Below are 21,291 nucleotides of genomic sequence, written 5' to 3'. Positions count from 1 at the left end.
TCTAAGCCTCATTTTTGTCTGTAAAGTATGGTGCACTTTTAATTTGCAAGGTAATTGTAGGGAAAGTATCTGAAGCACAGTAAGTAGGCATTCAATACATTTTAATTGTCTTTCTTTAATCCACAGTGGAATAAATAACACAAATATTGCATGATTTGTATTAACTCACATAATAGAAGTAGACTGGAACTCAGTTTTTTGACTCTCAGCCCTAGTGGAATTAAGTAATGACTCTAAGCTGGATCATTAGAGGGGGTTAATTTACCTATACTGGAATCTAAGTTATTGAGTCTTTAAGTCCTGTCCCCTCAACCCCCTCAGCAGATCATCTCATTTGTATATTTCAGATTCTCTCTGTATTTCCTCTTCTCTAATAGCCTCACTATGGGAAACTGCTTCACTTACCCTTAATGTCTATGTTCTAATGAAGAATTGAAGACCAGTAAACCTTTGAAACTTTAATCCTAGAAAAAGTTGGTAAAGCCAGAAACACATCTAAGTATTTGGAAACAGAGTGATTCTCCATTTCATCTTTTTTCTAATTACTTTATTGTAGTCATTAGGAAATCATAAGATTTTCATCAGTGATCATCATGGAAAAATGAACAAAATAGGTAATATAAGAGAAAATTTAATGTATCTAAATAATTTTTAAAAAATGAACAAATGCCTTGCAAATTCTATACTTCCTTGTGCCAAATAGCTTCATAATACAAAGAGAGTATTTATAAATGTCTACTGGTACCTCTATGTATTTAGTAAGTAGAACTTGTCTCACTTTCTCTTAATATACTCCCCAAAGCTGGTAAAATGTTGCTTAGAATAGGTTTAAGAGTCTGGGTTAGTGGTCTTTTAATTGTGCCAAATGGTTTATTAGAGAAGAAGCTGACCTCTGTTTATTGGCTGGATTCATTTCCAGTCAAATCCAACATTGCTTCAGTCCTGATCCTTTTCTTGTTCTACTTCCTTTTTCTCATTGCCCCCACAGCTTGTATACTCACCTTTGATTGCATTTTTATTTATTTTTATTTTATATTGAATTATAGTTGATTTACAAAGTTGCATTAATTTCAGGTATACAGCAAAGTGATTCAGTTATGCATATACATTCTTTTTCAAATTATTTTCCCATTTTGGTTATTGCAGTATATTGAGTAGAGTTCCTTGTGCTATACAGTAGGTCTTTGTTGATTATCTATTTTAAATATAGTAGTGTGGGAAAGTCAATCCCAAACTCCCAATTTTTCTCTCCCCCTACTTTTTCCCTTTGGTAACCACAAGTTTGCTTTCTAAAGTCTGTGAGTCTGTTTCTGTTTTGTAAACAAATTTATCTGTATCTTTCTAGATTCCACATATAGGTAATATTGTATAATATTTTGTTTTTCTCTGTTTAGCTTATTTAACTTAGTATGATAATCTCTAAGTCCATCCAGTTGCTGCAGATGCTATTATTTCATTTTTTTAAATGACTGAGTAATAGTCCATTGTATATACCACATCTTCTTTATCCATCCATTCATTGGGCAATGGATATTTAAGTTGCTTCTACATCTTGGTTATTGTAAATAGACCTGCAATGAACATTGTGGTGCATGTGTCCTTTCAAACCACAGTTTGCTCTGGATATATGCCCAGGAGTGGGATTGCTGGATCATATGGTGGTTCTATTTTTAGTTTCTTAAGTAACCTCCATACTATTCTCCATAGTGACTATATCAATTTACATTCCTGCCAGCAATATAGGAGGACCCTCTTTTCTCCACACCTCTCTAGTATTTATTGTTTATAGACTTTTTAATGATGGTCATTCTGACTGATGTGAGGTGATATCTCATTATAGTTTTGATTTGAGTTTCTCTAACAGTTACTGCTGTTGAGCATCTTTTTATGTGCCTCTCAGCCATCTGTATATGTTCTTTGGAGAAATGCCTATAAATGTCTTCCACCCATTTTTTGATTGGATTTTTTTTTGATATTGAGATGCATGCGTTGTTTGTAAATTTTGGAGATTAATCCCTTGTTAGTTGCATTGTTTGTAAATATTTTCTCCCATTCTGTGGGTTGTCTTTTTATTTTATTTATGGTTTCTTTTGGTGTGCAAAAGCCTTTGTTTCATTATATCCCATTTGTTTATTTTTGGTTTTGTTTCCATTACTTTAAGAGATGGGTCAAAAAATATATTGCTATGATTTATGTGAAAGAATATTCTTCCTATGTTTTCCTCTAAGAGTTTTACAATATTTGGTATTATATTTGGATGTTTAATCCATGTTCTTGGATTGGAAGACTCAATTTTGTCAAAATGATTATGCCACCCAAGGCAATCTACAGATTCAATGAAATCCCTGTCAAATCACCAGTTTTTCACAGAACTAGAACCAAAAAAATTTAAATTTGTGTGGAGGCACAAAAGACCCTGAATGGCCAAAGCAATCTTGAGAAAGAGAAATGAAGCTGGAGGAATCAGGCTTCCTGACTTCAAACTATACTATAAGACTATAATCATCAAAACAGTATGGTACTAGCACAGAAAACAAATATAGATTAATGGAGCAGGACAGAAAGCCCAGAAGTAAACCCACACATGTATGATTGGTTAATCTATGAGAAAGGTTGTTGTTGAGTCACGTTGTCTGACTCTTTGTGACCCCATGGACTGCAGCCCACTAGGCTCCTCTGTCCATGGTATTTCCCAGGCAAAAATACTGGACTGAGTCACCATTTGCTACTCCAGAGGATCTTCCTGGCCCAGGAATCAATCTCATATCTCCTGCTAGTCTCTTGCATTGCACACAAATTCTTTGTGCAATCTGGGGAGCCACTGGGGATTTTGACACAGGAGGCAAGACAATACAATGCAGATAAATGGTGCTGGGAAAACTGGACAGCTATATGTAAAAGAATGAAATTAAAATATTCTTTAACACCATACATAAAAATAAACTACATGTAGTATTATTTTAAAAGGTCCTTTCTGGTTATCTCATAACTCAAAACACAGAAATCTCTCATAACACAGAGGACTATGACTTAGCAGTAGTAGTAGTGTTAGTTGCTCAGTTGTGTCTGACTCTTTTTGATCCCATGGACTGTAGCCTGCAAGGCTCCTCTGTCCATGGAATGCTCCAGGTAAGAATACTGGACTAGGTTGCCATTCCTTTCTCCAGGGGATTTTCCTGACCCAGGGATCGAATCCAGGCCTCCTGCATTGCAGGCAGATTCTTTACCATCTAAGCCACCAAGGAAAGCCCAGACTATGACTTACACTCCAGCGAAACAACCAGTGCATGCAGTATGTTCAGTTTAAACTGACCTTCAGCGTCCCATATCTAAATGTCATCTTTATCTAGAAAGTTTAAGGAAAGAAGAATTTTTTTCTCTGGTGCTTCTAATTTGGCCACTGAGAGTTTCTCCTCAATGCCTCATGCTCCTCCCTGACAGTACAGACATGCTTTGAAGAATGCTTTGACTTCACTTAGTATCCTTTGGCACAAAAATGTTTTATCCATAGAATACTGATCCGCAGGTCATAGTAGAGGGAAAATCTCTATTGTACACACCATATGACTCGTTTCTCAAAAGAACTGCATCTAATTCAATTCTTCACAAAGGTTCAATATGTATGCACTCCAGTTTCTAACCTTTTACCTTGTAGACCATACCTGCTGTCTCACTTTTACCTTTCATCTTAGAAGGGGAATATGTAATTCTTTTTGAATTATTTTAGAATACTTTCAGTGTAATTTATAATGGGTAATTGCCTTCAATTTGACTAAAGCAAATCACTGATGGTCTTAACAGTCTGGAATATAATTTTTTTTCATTATATTTATACTTCAGATGAATTTGGTCAAGGTATTATGGGTATCACTGATAAATATACACTCACAGAGTAAAGGCAAATTAACATTGATTCAAGGAACTGGCAAAGTTTTATACACTTCTAAATTTCATATTTAGAGATTAAAGAGTGGGGAAATTATGAATGAATGGAGTGCAGAGCCCCTGGAAGAATGGAAAGTACTTTGGTTTAAGAATCAGAAACCTATACTTTGATCATAGCAGTGCTTCTAATTATGTGCACAATAGGGGCAAGTTAATCTCTTTGAGTCTCATTTACTTAACCTACAAGAGATTTTGTTTGGGTGAGATTAAACATGATATTTAAATTTCTAATGATTCTTTGGTAATTAGCATTTATTCAATAATGAAAAATAATGGAATTATAATTATATATAAAGCATATATAATGATGGATATAAATTTGCATATATATACATATAAAGCATATAATGATGGATATATAGATATAAATTGTTTACCATTTAGAGTTAACTGCCATATCAGTTCAGGTCAGTTCAGTTCAGTGTCTCAGTCATGTCTGACTCTTTGTAACCCCATGGACCACAGCATGCCAGGCTTCCCTGTCCATCACCAACTCCTGGTTGCTCAAACTCCTGTTCATTGAGTCAATGATGCCATCCAACTGTCTCATCCTCTGTTGTCCCCTCCTCCTGCCTTCAATCTTTCTTAGCATCAGGGTCTTTTCCAATGAGTCAGTTCTTCACATCAGGTAGCCAAAGGATTGGAGTTTCAGCTTCAGCATCAGTCCTTTCAATGAATATTCAGGACTGATTTCCTTTAGGATTGACTGGTTTGATCTCCTTGCTGTCCAAGGGACTTTCAAGAGTCTTCTCCAACACCACAGTTCAAAAGCATCAATTCTTTGCTGCTCAGCTTTCTTTATGGTCCAACTCTTACATATACCCAGTTATTTGTACGTGTGTCACTACTAGTATAACAATAATTTTATTTTCTTCCACTAATAAAGTAATATGACTAGTGTTCTATTTATCACAAGCATGACTTAAAATTTGGATAGTTCTTAAAATGTTAAAAGCTGGATAGAATATGTTCTAAGTCTAATCAGAGGAATGAGACTATTCTTTTGGTCTTTCATATAATTTCTTTCTCTAATAGTGGCTTGCAATCTTGAACACCCATTGATGAATTGTACTTTAGTTTGAAATCCAAAGGTGAATGTGGAAAAAAAGAAGTTTGAGTTTCTGGGGGGAGGAGAAGATGATGGGGCATCAGATTCTGATTTAAGGAATTATCACTCATTTTGGTTAGATTAAATGTGCTTTGCTTTGATTTTTTTCTTTTAATCTGTAAATTATGGGGATGATCTTTAAAGTCTGTACTAGTTTTCACATTGTGAACTTTGCCTTTTGATTTTATAGCAATAAACTTTCTACTCAAGGTATTATTTTTTGTACATATTTTTCTACTCCTTGTTATGCCTCTTTCTGTTTATAATAAACTCACATATTTTTCTTGCTAGGGAGGAGTATAATTTAATCATTTTTATTTGACTAGAAATTACAGGACCCCATTAGCCTCCATTGCTAAGGGATATTTCAATTAATATCTTTGACAGAGAAAATCTGTGACTCATCAATATTATTTTCAGAGGTTGTGTGGTCTCAGGAAATAGCCACTTGGGGTTATGTTTAATAATGATTGCTCTGATAATCACAGTTGACTAAAGTATCTGAGATCAACTCCTCAATATAAAACATTTCTTCTTATAAATGCTTTGGACAGTGATTAGACTGAGGAAAAGATAAATGTGGTTGAGTTTTGCCTTCTTTGGACTTTGAATAGTATCCAGATATTTTCCTGTCATCTAGGTGTCCAAAGGTAGAAAAGAGAAATATGCATCTGACCGCATAGCAGAAGGCCTGTATTTGTTTTTGTGAGGATGAAAGAGAAGACAAATGTAAGCTGATGAAAAGTTTATTGTCAATTTTTATGCAATACAGTTTTCTAGATCCTGGATCCAGGTGGTCATGACAGTAAATTAAAAAACAGCAGTACAGTGTTCCAGTGGTGGTACAAAAGATGCAAATATTCTAAATCTTAAACTACTACATTTTTTTGTTGTTGTTTAGGATACAGAATATGTTACAATGTTATTAGAGAAATTTTGGCTCCTAGACCACGTCTCTTAGCTTCTTGGATAGGTTTATCAACAATTAATTAAATCAACCTGAAATATATAAAATTATTTTTAAATGCTCACTTTATTCCAGAGCATCCAATCACTTTGTCATATAGTTCTAAATATGTCCCAAATGCAATTTACTTCTTCCATCCACTGTTTTCTAAGAGCTCAATGATTATGGAGCCTTACAAAAAAACCTTGTACCAAACAAAAGAAATAGAATACAGTACTACAGTTATATAGAAAATCAGACATATACCCCCACTACCAAAAGAAAGGATCATGTTAAATATCTTAATTCCATGTTGTGTGTTTCATTTCTCCTTTGGATTAGTTCTTATCTTGAGTTAGTTTGTTTTCCTTTGGTTTCAAATTATTATTCAAAGTAATAGCACCCTTGTTCTTTGATATATTCATAGAGTGGGGTGTTGCTATCTAAGTAAAAGGAACCTGAATCTGTTCTCTCTCTTCCATGGTAACCTCTGACCTCAGAGTCTCTTGTCTGCTTATCATCAACATCCTGATTGTATTTTCTCATGGTACCTGATGGACTTGATCCAGACTCTTGCTTTTGCCTTTCCCCACTCCATGTGGTTACATTGCTTGATAAATACCTAAAACTATTTTCTTCAATTCCCAAAGGGGCTTGGCTATCAAGTGAGTGACTGCCACTTGACTGCCCATAGCTGTCCCTTGACTGGCCATTATTAAATACTTGTCTTTCGTTGGTGCTGAATCCAGACTGACCCTGGATATATCCTGATTGACCATCACTTGAACCCTGTGCTGCTAAGTTTGTGCTGGATCTTACCAGCTCATGAGAATATGAATCTCCTAAGTGCTGCTGGCTGGATTCATGTACATCTATTGTATTGAACTCTGATTGTCTATGCCTCAATTCTGATTGTTCATGAATCTTTTCCCCCCAGTACCCCTTACTATCACTATGGGATCTTTGACTTCTAGTTGAACTAAAATCTGAATGGCTGTGGGCTGATAAGGGTTTTCCATGGTGAGATGCAGAGTGGTTACTAAGCTGACTGCTATGAGTAGACCCCAACGTTCCAGACTGAACATGAATATCTCTTGACTGTTCCTGAGTTGTGACTGAATGTCTATGACTAGATCCCTGTCCTCCAGTTGTACAAAATCCAGAGTGATTATGGGAATAAATTGACTGCCCATTACTTATCTCTGATTGCCCAGGACTTGAATCTTGTCTTCCTATTTTGTCAGTTGCTTTTGATCCCATATAGTCAAAACTAGAAACTGATGGTCCATGACTAGATGCTCGCTTAGTGGTAGCTCGGTCTGTTGACCTAAAAGGACTAGAATGACGACTGCTTGTTCTGCTACCACCAGAAGGTCCATAACCAGACTGCCCATAGTCATATTCGGCACTCCCATAACTGCCATGTCTCCAGGCTTGATCTGATCTATGTCTTTGTCTGCCACTAATCTGTGATGTAAAATGACTTTTACCAAAAGGGGCATGAGTGTGACTTGACTGTTTGTTTGACCATGTGGATTGTCCCTGACCAGAGTGCACATGTCTGGAGGTGTCTCCTGACTGCCCATGAGCAGTTCCGTGTCTCCCTCTCACTGTGGCTCCTGACTCTCCATGTTGAGATCCAGCCTGAACATGAGTTGATCCTGAGTGTCTCTCTGAGACTTCAGAATGCCTTTCACTGTCACTAGCCTCACTGTGACTGGATCCCTGTCTTCCTGTCTGACTGGACGCTGACCGTGTAGATTGTCCCTGGCTCGACTGGCCATATCTGGTGGTGTCTTCTGACTGCTCATGAGCAGTTCCATGTCTCCCTCTCACTGTGGCTCCTGACTCTCCATGTGGAGTCCAAGCCTGTCCATGAGTGGATCCTGAGTGTCTCTCTGAGACTTCTGAATGCCTTTCACTGTCACTAGCCTCACTGTGACTGGATCCCCGTCTACCTGTGTGACTGGACCCTGATCGTGTAGATTGCCCCTGACTGGCGAGGCCATGTCTGGTGGTGTCTCCTGACTGCTCATGAGCAGTTCTTTGTCTTCCGCTCACTGTGGCTGCTGACTCTCCATGTTGAGATCCAGCCTGCCCATGAGTGGATCCTGAGTGTCTCTCTGAGAATTCTGAATGCCTTTCACTGTCACTAGCCTCACTGTGACTGGATCCCCATCTTCCTGTCTGACTGGACCCTGACCGTGTAGATTGTCCCTGAGTGGCCTGGCCGTGTCTGGTGGTGTCTCCTGAACGTCCATGAGCATTTCCGTGTCTCCCTCTCACTGTGGCTCCTGACTCTCCATGTTGAGATCCAACCTGCCCATGAGTGGATCCTGAGTGTCTCTCTGAGACATCTGAATGCCTTTCACTGTCACTAGCCTCACTGTGACTGGATCCCCGTCTTCCTGCCTGACTGGACCCTGACTGTGTAGATTGTCCCTGACTAGAATGGCCATGTCTGGTAGTGTCTCCTGACTGCCCATGCGCAGTACCGTGTCTTCCCCTCACTGTAGCTCCTGACTCTCCATGTTGAGATCTAGCCTGCCCATGAGTTGATCCTGAGTGTCTCTCCGAGACTTCTGAATGCCTTTCGCTGTCGCTAGCCTCACTGTGACTGGATCCCCGTCTTCCTGTGTGACTGGACCCTGATCGTGTAGATTGCCCCTGACTGGCGAGGCCATGTCTGGTGGTGTCTCCTGACTGTCCATGAGTAGTTCTTTGTCTTCCCCACACTGTGGCTCCTGAATCTCCATGTTGAGATCTAGCCTGCCCATGAGTGGATCCTGAGTGTCTCTCTGAGACTTCTGAATGCCTTTCACTGTCTCTAGCCTCACTGTGACTCGATCCCCGTCTTCCTGTCTGACTGGACTCTGACCGTGTAGATTGTCCCTGGCTAGACTGGCCATATCTGGTGGTGTCTGCCGACTCTCCATGAGCATTTCCGTGTCTCCCTCTCACTGTGGATCCTGACTCTCTATGTTGAGATCCAGCCTGCCCATGAGTGGATCCTGAGTGTGTCTCTGAGACTTCTGAATGCCTTTCACTGTCACTAGCCTCACTGTGACTGGATCCCCGTCTTCCTGTCTGACTGGACCCTGACCGTGTAGATTGTCCCTGGCTCAACTGGCCATATCTGGTGGTGTCTCCAGACTCTCCATGAGCATTTCCGTGTCTCCCTCTCACTGTGGCTCCTGACTCTCCATGTGGAGACCCAGCCTGCCCATGAGTGGATCCTGAGTGTCTCTCTGAGACTTCTGAATGCCTTTCACTGTCGCTAGCCTCACTGTGATTGAATCCCCATCTTCCTGTCTGACTGGACCCTGACTGTGTAGATTGTCCCTGATTAGAATGGCCATATCTGGTGTTCTGTCCCGACTCTCCATGAGCAGTTCCGTGTCTCCCTCTCACTGATGCTCCTGACTCTCCATGTAGAGATCCAGCCTGTCCATGAGTGGATCCTGAGTGTCTCTCTGAGACTTCTGAATGCCTTTCACTGTCACTAGCCTCACTGTGACTGAATTGCCTTCCTCCCCCTTGACTCGACCCTGTCTGAGCAGATTGCCCCTGACTAGAGTGGCCATGTCTGGTTGTGTCTCCTGAATGCCCATGAGCAGTTCCCTGTCTCCCCCTCACTGTGGCTCCTGACTCTCCATGTTGAGATCCAGCCTGCCCATGAGTGGATCCTGAGTGTGTCTCTGAGAATTCTGAATGCCTTTCACTGTCACTAGCCTCACTGTGACTGGATCCCCGTCTTCCTGTCTGACTGGATCCTGACCGTGTAGATTGTCCCTGGCTAGACTGGCCATATGTGGTGGTGTCTCCCGACTCTCCATGAGCAGTTCCGTGTCTCCCTCTCACTGTGGCTCCAGAATCTCCATGTTGAGATCCAGCCTGCCCATGAGTGGATCCTGAGTGTGTCTCTGAGAATTCTGAATGCCTTTCACTGTCGCTAGCCTCACTGTGACTGGATCCCCGTCTTCCTGTCTGACTGGATCCTGACCGTGTAGATTGTCCCTGGCTAGACTGGCCATATGTGGTGGTGTCTCCTGACTCTCCATGAGTAGTTCCGTGTCTCCCTCTCACTGTGGCTCCTGACTCTCCATGTTGAGACCCAGCCTGCCCATGAGTGGATCCTGAGTGTGTCTCTGAGACTTCTGAATGCCTTTCACTGTCACTAGCCTCACTGTGACTGGATACCCGTCTTCCTGCCTGACTGGACCCTGACTGTGTAGATTGTCCCTGACTAGAATGGCCATGTCTGGTAGTGTCTCCTGACTGCCCATGAGCAGTACCGTGTCTTCCCCTCACTGTAGCTCCTGACTCTCCATGTTGAGATCTAGCCTGCCCATGAGTTGATCCTGAGTGTCTCTCTGAGACTTCTGAATGCCTTTCGCTGTCGCTAGCCTCACTGTGACTCGATCCCCGTCTTCCTGTGTGACTGGACCCTGACTGTGTAGATTGCCCCTGACTGGCGTGGCCATGTCTGGAGGTGTCTCCCGACTCTCCATGAGCATTTCCGTGTCTCCCTCTCACTGTGGCTCCTGACTCTCTATGTTGAGATCCAACCTGCCCATGAGTGGATCCTGAGTGTCTCTCTGAGAATTCTGAATGCCTTTCACTGTCGCTAGCCTCACTGTGACTGGATCCCCGTCTTCCTGTCTGACTGGACTCTGACCGTGTAGATTGTCCCTGGCGAGACTGGCCATATCTGGTGGTGTCTGCCGACTCTCCATGAGCATTTCCGTGTCTCCCTCTCACTGTGGCTCCTGACTCTCTATGTTGAGATCCAGCCTGCCCATGAGTGGATCCTGAGTGTCTCTCTGAGAATTCTGAATGCCTTTCATGGTCACTAGCTTCACTGTGACTGGATCCCCGTCTTCCTGTCTGACTGGACCCTGACCGTGTAGATTGTCCCTGGCTCAACTGGCCATATCTGGTGGTGTCTCCAGACTCTCCATGAGCACTTCCGTGTCTCCCTCTCACTGTGGCTCCTGACTCTCTATGTTGAGATCCAGCCTGCCCATGAGTGGATCCTGAGTGTCTCTCTGAGAATTCTGAATGCCTTTCATGGTCACTAGCTTCACTGTGACTGGATCCCCGTCTCCCTGTCTGACTGGATCCTGACCGTGTAGATTGTCCCTGGCTAGACTGGCCATATCTGGTGGTGTCTCCAGACTCTCCATGAGCATTTCCGTGTCTCCCTCTCACTGTGGCTCCTGACTCTCCATGTGGAGACCCAGCCTGCCCATGAGTGGATCCTGAGTGTCTCTCTGAGACTTCTGAATGCCTTTCACTGTCGCTAGCCTCACTGTGATTGAATCCCCATCTTCCTGTCTGACTGGACCCTGACTGTGTAGATTGTCCCTGATTAGAATGGCCATATCTGGTGTTCTGTCCCGATTCTCCATGAGCAGTTCCGTGTCTCCCTCTCACTGATGCTCCTGACTCTCCATGTAGAGATCCAGCCTGTCCATGAGTGGATCCTGAGTGTCTCTCTGAGACTTCTGAATGCCTTTCACTGTCACTAGCCTCACTGTGACTGAATTGCCTTCCTCCCCCCTGACTCGACCCTGTCTGAGCAGATTGCCCCTGACTGGCGTGGCCATGTCTGGTTGTGTCTCCTGAATGCCCATGAGCAGTTCCCTGTCTCCCCCTCACTGTGGCTCCTGACTCTCCATGTTGAGATCCAGCCTGCCCATGAGTGGATCCTGAGTGTGTCTCTGAGAATTCTGAATGCCTTTCACTGTCGCTAGCCTCACTGTGACTGGATCCCCGTCTTCCTGTCTGACTGGATCCTGACCGTGTAGATTGTCCCTGGCTAGACTGGCCATATGTGGTGGTGTCTCCTGACTCTCCATGAGTAGTTCCGTGTCTCCCTCTCACTGTGGCTCCTGACTCTCCATGTTGAGACCCAGCCTGCCCATGAGTGGATCCTGAGTGTGTCTCTGAGACTTCTGAATGCCTTTCACTGTCACTAGCCTCACTGTGACTGGATACCCGTCTTCCTGCCTGACTGGACCCTGACTGTGTAGATTGTCCCTGACTAGAATGGCCATGTCTGGTAGTGTCTCCTGACTGCCCATGAGCAGTACCGTGTCTTCCCCTCACTGTAGCTCCTGACTCTCCATGTTGAGATCTAGCCTGCCCATGAGTTGATCCTGAGTGTCTCTCTGAGACTTCTGAATGCCTTTCGCTGTCGCTAGCCTCACTGTGACTCGATCCCCGTCTTCCTGTGTGACTGGACCCTGACTGTGTAGATTGCCCCTGACTGGCGTGGCCATGTCTGGAGGTGTCTCCCGACTCTCCATGAGCATTTCCGTGTCTCCCTCTCACTGTGGCTCCTGACTCTCTATGTTGAGATCCAACCTGCCCATGAGTGGATCCTGAGTGTCTCTCTGAGAATTCTGAATGCCTTTCACTGTCGCTAGCCTCACTGTGACTGGATCCCCGTCTTCCTGTCTGACTGGACTCTGACCGTGTAGATTGTCCCTGGCGAGACTGGCCATATCTGGTGGTGTCTGCCGACTCTCCATGAGCATTTCCGTGTCTCCCTCTCACTGTGGCTCCTGACTCTCTATGTTGAGATCCAGCCTGCCCATGAGTGGATCCTGAGTGTCTCTCTGAGAATTCTGAATGCCTTTCATGGTCACTAGCTTCACTGTGACTGGATCCCCGTCTTCCTGTCTGACTGGACCCTGACCGTGTAGATTGTCCCTGGCTCAACTGGCCATATCTGGTGGTGTCTCCAGACTCTCCATGAGCACTTCCGTGTCTCCCTCTCACTGTGGCTCCTGACTCTCTATGTTGAGATCCAGCCTGCCCATGAGTGGATCCTGAGTGTCTCTCTGAGAATTCTGAATGCCTTTCATGGTCACTAGCTTCACTGTGACTGGATCCCCGTCTCCCTGTCTGACTGGATCCTGACCGTGTAGATTGTCCCTGGCTAGACTGGCCATATCTGGTGGTGTCTCCAGACTCTCCATGAGCATTTCCGTGTCTCCCTCTCACTGTGGCTCCTGACTCTCCATGTGGAGACCCAGCCTGCCCATGAGTGGATCCTGAGTGTCTCTCTGAGACTTCTGAATGCCTTTCACTGTCGCTAGCCTCACTGTGATTGAATCCCCATCTTCCTGTCTGACTGGACCCTGACTGTGTAGATTGTCCCTGATTAGAATGGCCATATCTGGTGTTCTGTCCCGATTCTCCATGAGCAGTTCCGTGTCTCCCTCTCACTGATGCTCCTGACTCTCCATGTAGAGATCCAGCCTGTCCATGAGTGGATCCTGAGTGTCTCTCTGAGACTTCTGAATGCCTTTCACTGTCACTAGCCTCACTGTGACTGAATTGCCTTCCTCCCCCCTGACTCGACCCTGTCTGAGCAGATTGCCCCTGACTGGCGTGGCCATGTCTGGTTGTGTCTCCTGAATGCCCATGAGCAGTTCCCTGTCTCCCCCTCACTGTGGCTCCTGACTCTCCATGTTGAGATCCAGCCTGCCCATGAGTGGATCCTGAGTGTGTCTCTGAGAATTCTGAATGCCTTTCACTGTCACTAGCCTCACTGTGACTGGATCCCCGTCTTCCTGTCTGACTGAATCCTGACCGTGTAGATTGTCCCTGACTAGTGTGGCCGTGTCTGGTGGTGTCTCCTGACTGTGCATGAGCAGTTCCGTGTCTCCCTCTCACTGTGGCTCCTGACTCTCCATGTTGAGACCCAGCCTGCCCATGAGTGGATCCTGAGTGTCTCTCTGAGACTTCTGAATGCCTTTCACTGTCACTAGCCTCACTGTGACTGGATCCCCGTCTTCCTGCCTGACTGGACCCTGACTGTGTAGATTGTCCCTGGCTAGACTGGCCATATCTGGTGGTGTCTGCCGACTCTCCATGAGCATTTCCGTGTCTCCCTCTCACTGTGGCTCCTGACTCTCCATGTTGAGATCCAGCCTGTCCATGAGTGGATCCTGAGTGTCTCTCTGAGAATTCTGAATGCCTTTCATGGTCACTAGCTTCACTGTGACTGGATTCCCGTCTTCCTGTCTGACTGGACCCTGACCGTGTAGATTGTCCCTGACTAGAATGGCCATATCTGGTGTTCTGTCCCGACTCTCCATGAGCAGTTCCGTGTCTCCCTCTCACTGATGCTCCTGACTCTCCATGTTGAGATCCAGCCTGTCCATGAGTGGATCCTGAGTGTCTCTCTGAGACTTCTGAATGCCTTTCACTGTCACTAGCCTCACTGTGACTGAATTGCCTTCCTCCCCCCTGACTCGACCCTGTCTGAGCAGATTGTCCCTGACTAGAGTGGCCATGTCTGGTTGTGTCTCCTGAATGCCCATGAGCAGTACCGTGTCTCCCTCTCACTGTGGCTCCTGACTCTCCATGTTGAGATCCAGCCTGCCCATGAGTGGATCCTGAGTGTGTCTCTGAGAATTCTGAATGCCTTTCACTGTCGCTAGCCTCACTGTGACTGGATCCCCGTCTTCCTGTCTGACTGGACTCTGACCGTGTAGATTGTCCCTGGTTAGACTGGCCATGTCTGGTTGTGTCTCCTGAATGCCCATGAGCATTTCCGTGTCTCCCTCTCACTGATGCTCCTGACTCTCTATGTTGAGATCCAACCTGCCCATGAGTGGATCCTGAGTGTCTCTCTGAGACTTCTGAATGCCTTTCACTGTCGCTAGCCTCACTGTGATTGAATCCCCGTCTTCCTGTCTGACTGGACCCTGACCGTGTAGATTGTCCCTGATTAGAATGGCCATATCTGGTGTTCTGTCCCGACTCTCCATGAGCATTTCCGTGTCTCCCTCTCACTGATGCTCCTGACTCTCCATGTTGAGACCCAGCCTGTCCATGAGTGGATCCTGAGTGTCTCTCTGAGACTTCTGAATGCCTTTCATGGTCACTAGCTTCACTGTGACTGGATCCCCGTCTTCCTGTCTGACTGGACCCTGATCGTGTAAATTGTCCCTGGCTAGACTGGCCATATCTGGTGGTGTCTCCCGACTCTCCATGAGCAGTTCCGTGTCTCCCTCTCACTGTGGCTCCTGACTCTCCATGTTGAGACCCAGCCTGTCCATGAGTGGATCCTGAGTGTCTCTCTGAGACTTCTGAATGCCTTTCACTGTTGCTAGCCTCACTGTGACTGAATTGCCTTCCTCCCACCTGACTAGACCCTGTCTGAGCAGATTGTCCCTGACTAGAGTGGCCATGTCTGGTTGTGTCTTCTGACTGTCCATGAGCAGTTCCATGTCTCCCCCTCACTGTGGCTCCTGACTCTCCATGTTGAGATCCAGCCTGCCCTTGAGCGGATCTTGAATGTCTCTGTGAGACTTCTGAATGCCTTTCACTATCACTAGAGGACTGACATGAGCCTGATCTATGTTGTCCAAAGCCAGAAGACTGGCTTGAACTTGACCCATGTTGGCCAAAGCCAGATGATTGTCCTGAGCCCAATTCATGATGGCCATAGCCAGACTGCCGTGATCTACATTCATGGTGTTCAAAGCCAGAGGACTGACCAGAGCTTGAACCAGCTTGGCCAAAGCCCGAGGATTGACCTGAACCAGATCCATGTTGGCCACAAGTAGACTGTCCTGATATAGACTTCTGGTGTCCAAAGCCTGAGGATTGAGCTGAGCCTGATCCATATTGTCCCTCACCAGAGTACTGACATGAGCCTGACCCATGTTGACCATAGCAAGCCTGTCCTGATGTAGACTCATGGTGTCCAAAGCCAGAGGACTGACCTGAACCACATCCACAATGTCCAAAGCCAGAGTGCTGACCTGAGCCTGACCCATGTTGGCCAAAGCCAGAATATTGACCTGAGCTGGATGTATGTTGACCACATTTAGAAGTTTCATTTGAACTACACCTCTTTTGATGAGAGTTTGAAGAGTATCCACAGGAACCAGATCCATGTTGACTATAAGTAGAAGACTGACTTACTCCTGACCCATATTGTCCACAACAAGAGGACTGACATGAACCTTTTCCCTGTTGTCCTCCACAATTCTGTGGTTGACCACATGTTCTAGATCCATATCCTTTCTGCCTAGTAGACTGGCTACAGGAGCTAGGCTCATGTTGACCATATCCAGAGGCCCAACCTCCTGAGATACATCTATGACCTTCTCCACTACTTCCTGATTGATAACCTGATTGTGTATAGCTAGATTGGTTTCCTTGCTCTCCAAATCTACCTGCCTGACAAGAACTAGAAGTGGTTTTTCGTCTTCCACACCCACCTGAATTGCTGGAACCACATGCATGACTTTCCCTCCCACCATCTCCTGAACATTTAGAGCTAGACCCATGTTTTTGTCCTGCATAACTTGACTGAGTAGAGTTTGATTCATCTTCATATGACAGACCACCATGACCTCTCCATCTACCACATCCAGACTTGTATTCATCCCCAGATACCCTAGAGGGGCTAACATGTGACTTGTTTCTTTTTCCCTCCAGTTCTCCAGAGCTGGAACCATGCCTTTCTTTGCCATTACTCCATGAGTAACCAGAGCTGGACCCATGGCGCCTTTTTTCAGATCCCTTTTGGTTCTCTGAGCTAGATAAACCACCTTGCCTTCTCAGCCTTCTGGAGCCGGACCCCTGTCTGTGTTTTGGAGTTCCCCTAGAGCCCCCAGAACTATAACCATGCTCCTCACCCTCACTCCAACTTGAATATCTGTAACCTGAGTTTTGTCCTGACGTATCCTCTTCTTCGCCTTCTGTTTCACTTTCTTCCTCTCGGTGTCGGCGACTATGCCTGCGCTTCTTTGACCCTGAAGCTTTGCAGTATTCTTTGCTGAGAACCTTGTTGCAGGCCATAGCCAGTTTGAATACCATCAGAAGAAACTCAGTAAAGTCCAGTCTTCGGTCATGATTTCGGTCCAGCATATGCATGATGATATCCACTGTGTCTGGATCATCTGGGTTCTGTGTACAAGCAACACACCAAAGAAGATCTGGTCAGCCTAGTCCATATGCTCAGCTAAAATATCTGGGTAAAGCTGTAGAACTGTGGGAGGCTTCCCTTGTGGCTCAGTAAAGAATCTGCCTGCAATGTGGAGACCTAGGTTCGATCCCTGGGATGGGAAGATCTCCTGGAGAAGGGAAAGGCTACCCACTCAAGGATTCTGGCCTGGAGAATTCCATGGGCTGTATAATCCATGGGATTGCAAAGAGTCAGACATGACTGAGGGAATGTTTGATGTTAGGTATTTTAATCCAATCAAGAAATACTTTAGGCTAAAACAGCCTAAGAACACCTAGCAGGTGTGAAGAGGTAATAAAAAAGAATATAGGCCATTGGGATCCTCAGCGCATACAATTCAAGGACCTAAGCTAGAGAAGTAGATTCTCAGGTATGGTAAATAAGGGGGAGTTGAATAAACCAAATTCAGTACCTGGTGTGTTTAACATACATTTAAAGCCTTGCCTGATAATATATTCTATGTTATGATCTATAATTTTGAAGCTAATAACTGAGTCCTTCCCAAGTAAATAGAAAAAAAATTCTTGTATTTTGTTTTCAGTTTTTAGTCACCTTGGTTACTTGAGCAACACCCCTTATACCTGTTTTCCCTCTCTATATCTTTTCTTCCTCATTTGCTAGGGTAATTTATAAATTGATAGCGCAAATTTATCATTTGCTTTTTTAGAAGGAAAAACCTGGGGACACGAAAAAGTCTGATGATCTATATGGTGAGAGGAAGAAAATGATCACCTCTTTAAAAATAAATGCTGCCTCAACAGACTTTCTGATGTCCCCCAAAAGTACCACTTATAGTGTGAGCTCAAAAACCATGGGGATTGTGTGCTTTTTAGCTATTCCTTGGTCATATAACAGAGAACGTACAGGATGCTGGCAGTTTTCAGTACTGGTACATGACCCTCACCTTCAGAATTGGACGAAACTCTTTCTCCAGGAGTTCCTTTAGTTCATCCTTGCTCAGTGTGCCACACTCCCCGTCCTGTTTGGTGTATTTGTAGAAAGTATCAATTACGGTGACAACACTTCTCAAGAGATTGGTCATCTTTTTGCAGGTTTAAGTGAACCTGAAGGGGAGAAAAAAGATCCTATCATTCAATTTATTTTAAAGTATAAACAGTTCTGATTTTAATAGTAGTCATCCTGATTTTTCAAATATCTTGTCTCTTTAAACCAAAATACCTCAACAAGTAAGAATAGGTCAGGGGTGATACAATACACATAAACACAGTGAAAGCTAATCTTGTTAACTTTTAGTTACTTTGCTAAGATTGAGCCATACATGGCATGTTATTGACTGATCTGGAACTAGATTTCATATCTCCACGTCCTGGATGAATATATTCTCTACACAGCATCTCTACACTTTGTGTACTTTGGTGTTCTGGGTGTTGTCTTGGGGCTTCCAAAATTTCTAGAACCACTGAGATGTATTGCTCCAGTCTCTCTGGCTAGTTTCACTGTTTTTGTTTGTTTGTTTGTTTTTTAAATCGAATGTACCAGACCGTCTAACATGCATACCTGCCTCCCCTCTGGGTACCAGAAGCTAAACTGGACTGTTAAGGGATTTAGCAAATTAACAGTGGACAAAGTGGGCTAACTCTACCCTGGTGCTTCAGAAGCATGAGATTGCTCTCATCAAAGCTCACAAGATATCCTAATCTCTGCTTTAACCAAATCTCTGTTTTCTTTCAGTAATCAGGGGAAAAGATTCAGCAATGCAGACCGCAGTTTGACTAGAGGATGATTAGATCTTGGAGCTCTGAAAGTTGCCACTGAACAAGGATGGGTTTCTACAACAGTGCTGGTCTTTTCCCTATTTCAACTGGACAACCCAGAAAATATGGCACAAAAAATGACTAGGAAGAAAATGTGGAACAGCCTATAAGAAACAGATTTCTACTTACATTATTTTCCATAACAAAGAAAAATTTATTCTAAAAAGACCCTGGAATAAACTAAACTGACCAAACAAATAAGCAAACAAAAAGAAGAAAAAAGAAAGAAATGAAAAGGAGGGAAGGCAGGAAAACCAAATATATATTGACTCTGTCTTAGCTCATACCCCTGGATTTATACCATGAACAATAGCCAACCAAATATCCACTGATGTAGCTGGATGAGTTTTCTCTCACCTGGTTCACCAAAGGAAAAAGTAGGATAAAGCCTGATGCAGCTTGCAGGGCGACAAAAGATTGAGCTAGTGGCCCTTATATAGCTAACATGTGGGTGCTGCCCTCTGTGGGTTGGACTGATTCATTTTCAACAATCCTATCTCCTCCTCTGTGTTTATCTTCCAACTTCTTCACATTCTCATCTCTGAGATGATTGCAGAAAGACTGGTACCGGCCCACCCTCCAATATGAGAACATGTCGCACAACACTTTTCTCAGGGTCATACACTTCTGAAAAGCAGAGATTATGTTTTAGAGGACAAATGTAGTTCAATCCCTTTACTGTTCACCCAAAGTAGCAAGATGTAAGCTACTTGGCAGTATGTAATAGATGCTTATGTAATTGGAAATGAACCTGGGCCACCAGGCTAACCTAATTAATGTCTTTTTGCAATAATAATAGCTACTATTTATTGAGAATTTAGTATGCACTAGATACTGTGCTGAATTCTTTTCACATATCATCTCATTGAATCTCTACAACATTTCTATGAAGTTTGTACTGTATTCCATTTTACAGATGAAGAAACAGGTTCAGAGATCATAAGAGCCCTCTCTAAGGTAACTCAGCTTGTAAGTGGAGGAACTAGGGTTTGAACTGTATCTATCTTATCATAAGGCCCTTTCTTTTAACCATTATACTAGCTTTCCTCTACTATATACACCTATTACACAAAAAAGCATGCAGTTTTAGGAAATGTATGAAAGTATATAAAAGGAGTATTATCAGCCAGGAAGAGAAGAAACATACTTTCTGGAAGGCTTTTTTCTAGGCTATAAAATTATGTTAATGGGCTATACATAAAAGTCATTTTTTTAAGAAGGGTTCAAGTTGAATTTAGAGGGGGCTTTCTTCTAGCATTCTGCTATTCATTGGTAGTCTGGCAGTTTGGGGCCTAGACCCTTGGGAAAAATGTCATTTATGTACATAAAGTATATGAAATGTAATACCTGAGGGAACTGCCTGACATGGCAGTTTTACATGCTTACATATTTATTCTTTGCAATAGTCCTGTGAGGTCAGTATTATTGTCATTCTCATTTTACAAATAAGGAAATGAAAGCATAGAGAAATTTAATAATTTGTCCAAAATCACATCTCAGAAGTGGCAACACTAGAATAGAAACCCATACTGTCCGATGCTAAAGCCTGCCTCTTAATCACATATATACCACATATTTGGGGTCAGTCAATTCCTATTTGGGTGCTCCTTCAGGGAAGCCATTTATTTTATTTACCTCACCATCTTAGACAATGCCTAGTACTTAGTTGTGAGAAGGCAGTGGCACCCCACTCCAGCACTCTTGCCTGGAAAATCCCATGGGCGGAGGAGCCTGGTGGGCTGCAGTCCATGGGGTCGCTAAGAGTCAGACACGACTAAACGATTTCATTTTTACTTTCATTCACTGGAGAAGGAAATGGCAATCCACTCCAGTGTTCTTGCCTGGAGAATCCCAGGGACAGGGGAGCCTGGTGGGCTGCCGTCTATGGGGTCATGCAGAGTCGGATACGACTGAAGTGACTTAGCAGCAATGAACAAACGATAAAATTCAACCTTTTAAAGTATATAATTCAGTGGCTTTTAGCATATTCACAGAATCGTGCAGCTAGGTTTTAGTTAGTGTTCTTAAGTTTCTTCACTTCTCAGTGCTTCAGTTTTCCCTCTGTAATAACTGCAAGGTGTTCTTAGTTTCAGGGGAATAAGTGGACACCTGTCAGATCATTTCAGCTGGAATTTTGGAGGACAGTTATGATCCTACCAGAGGCCTAAGCACTATTTGGAAAGAAGACAAAATAATGTAGGGATCAATTTGATGACACCTGCAGAGAATTTTCCTGCCTGGCTTCTGAAAGATTGTTTAGTCCAGTGAAGCAGAGGCCTGAAGTCAGGGTTAGGGCACAACTCACCTTACCATTTCTCCGTGTCTGGACCTTCTTCTTACACTGTTTGCTCATCTCATCAGACTCTTTGATTTTAGGCCCATTTAGTGAAGTTGTGCACTGTTGGCAAAAGGATTGTCTTGAGAGGGAAGCAACACCTTAGAATATTAAAAACAACTTTCATTATATCTGTAAAAGTCCTAGCTTCAGGTTTTTTTCACTGAATATCAGCTGCATTTTGTT

General features: G+C 43.9%; 1 protein-coding gene across 1 annotated transcript; it reads right to left on the bottom strand.

Annotated features, from left to right (window-relative positions):
- Positions 1-2,348: 2,348 nt before the first annotated feature.
- Positions 2,349-18,037, bottom strand: FLG2 (filaggrin 2). Its single transcript, XM_068994313.1, has 5 exons — positions 17,900-18,037; positions 15,353-16,937; positions 15,167-15,259; positions 7,611-14,995; positions 2,349-2,372 (listed from the first exon to the last, which is right to left on the bottom strand). The coding sequence occupies exons 1-5, from the start codon at positions 18,035-18,037 to the stop codon at positions 2,349-2,351; spliced, it is 9,225 nt and encodes a 3,074-aa protein (XP_068850414.1).
- Between the last annotated feature and the right edge of the window lie 3,254 nt (positions 18,038-21,291).

The sequence above is a fragment of the Capricornis sumatraensis genome, chromosome 2 (assembly GCF_032405125.1).
Source record: "Capricornis sumatraensis isolate serow.1 chromosome 2, serow.2, whole genome shotgun sequence".
Lineage (NCBI taxonomy): Eukaryota > Metazoa > Chordata > Mammalia > Artiodactyla > Bovidae > Capricornis > Capricornis sumatraensis.
This window is presented reverse-complemented; position numbering and strand designations above follow the sequence as displayed.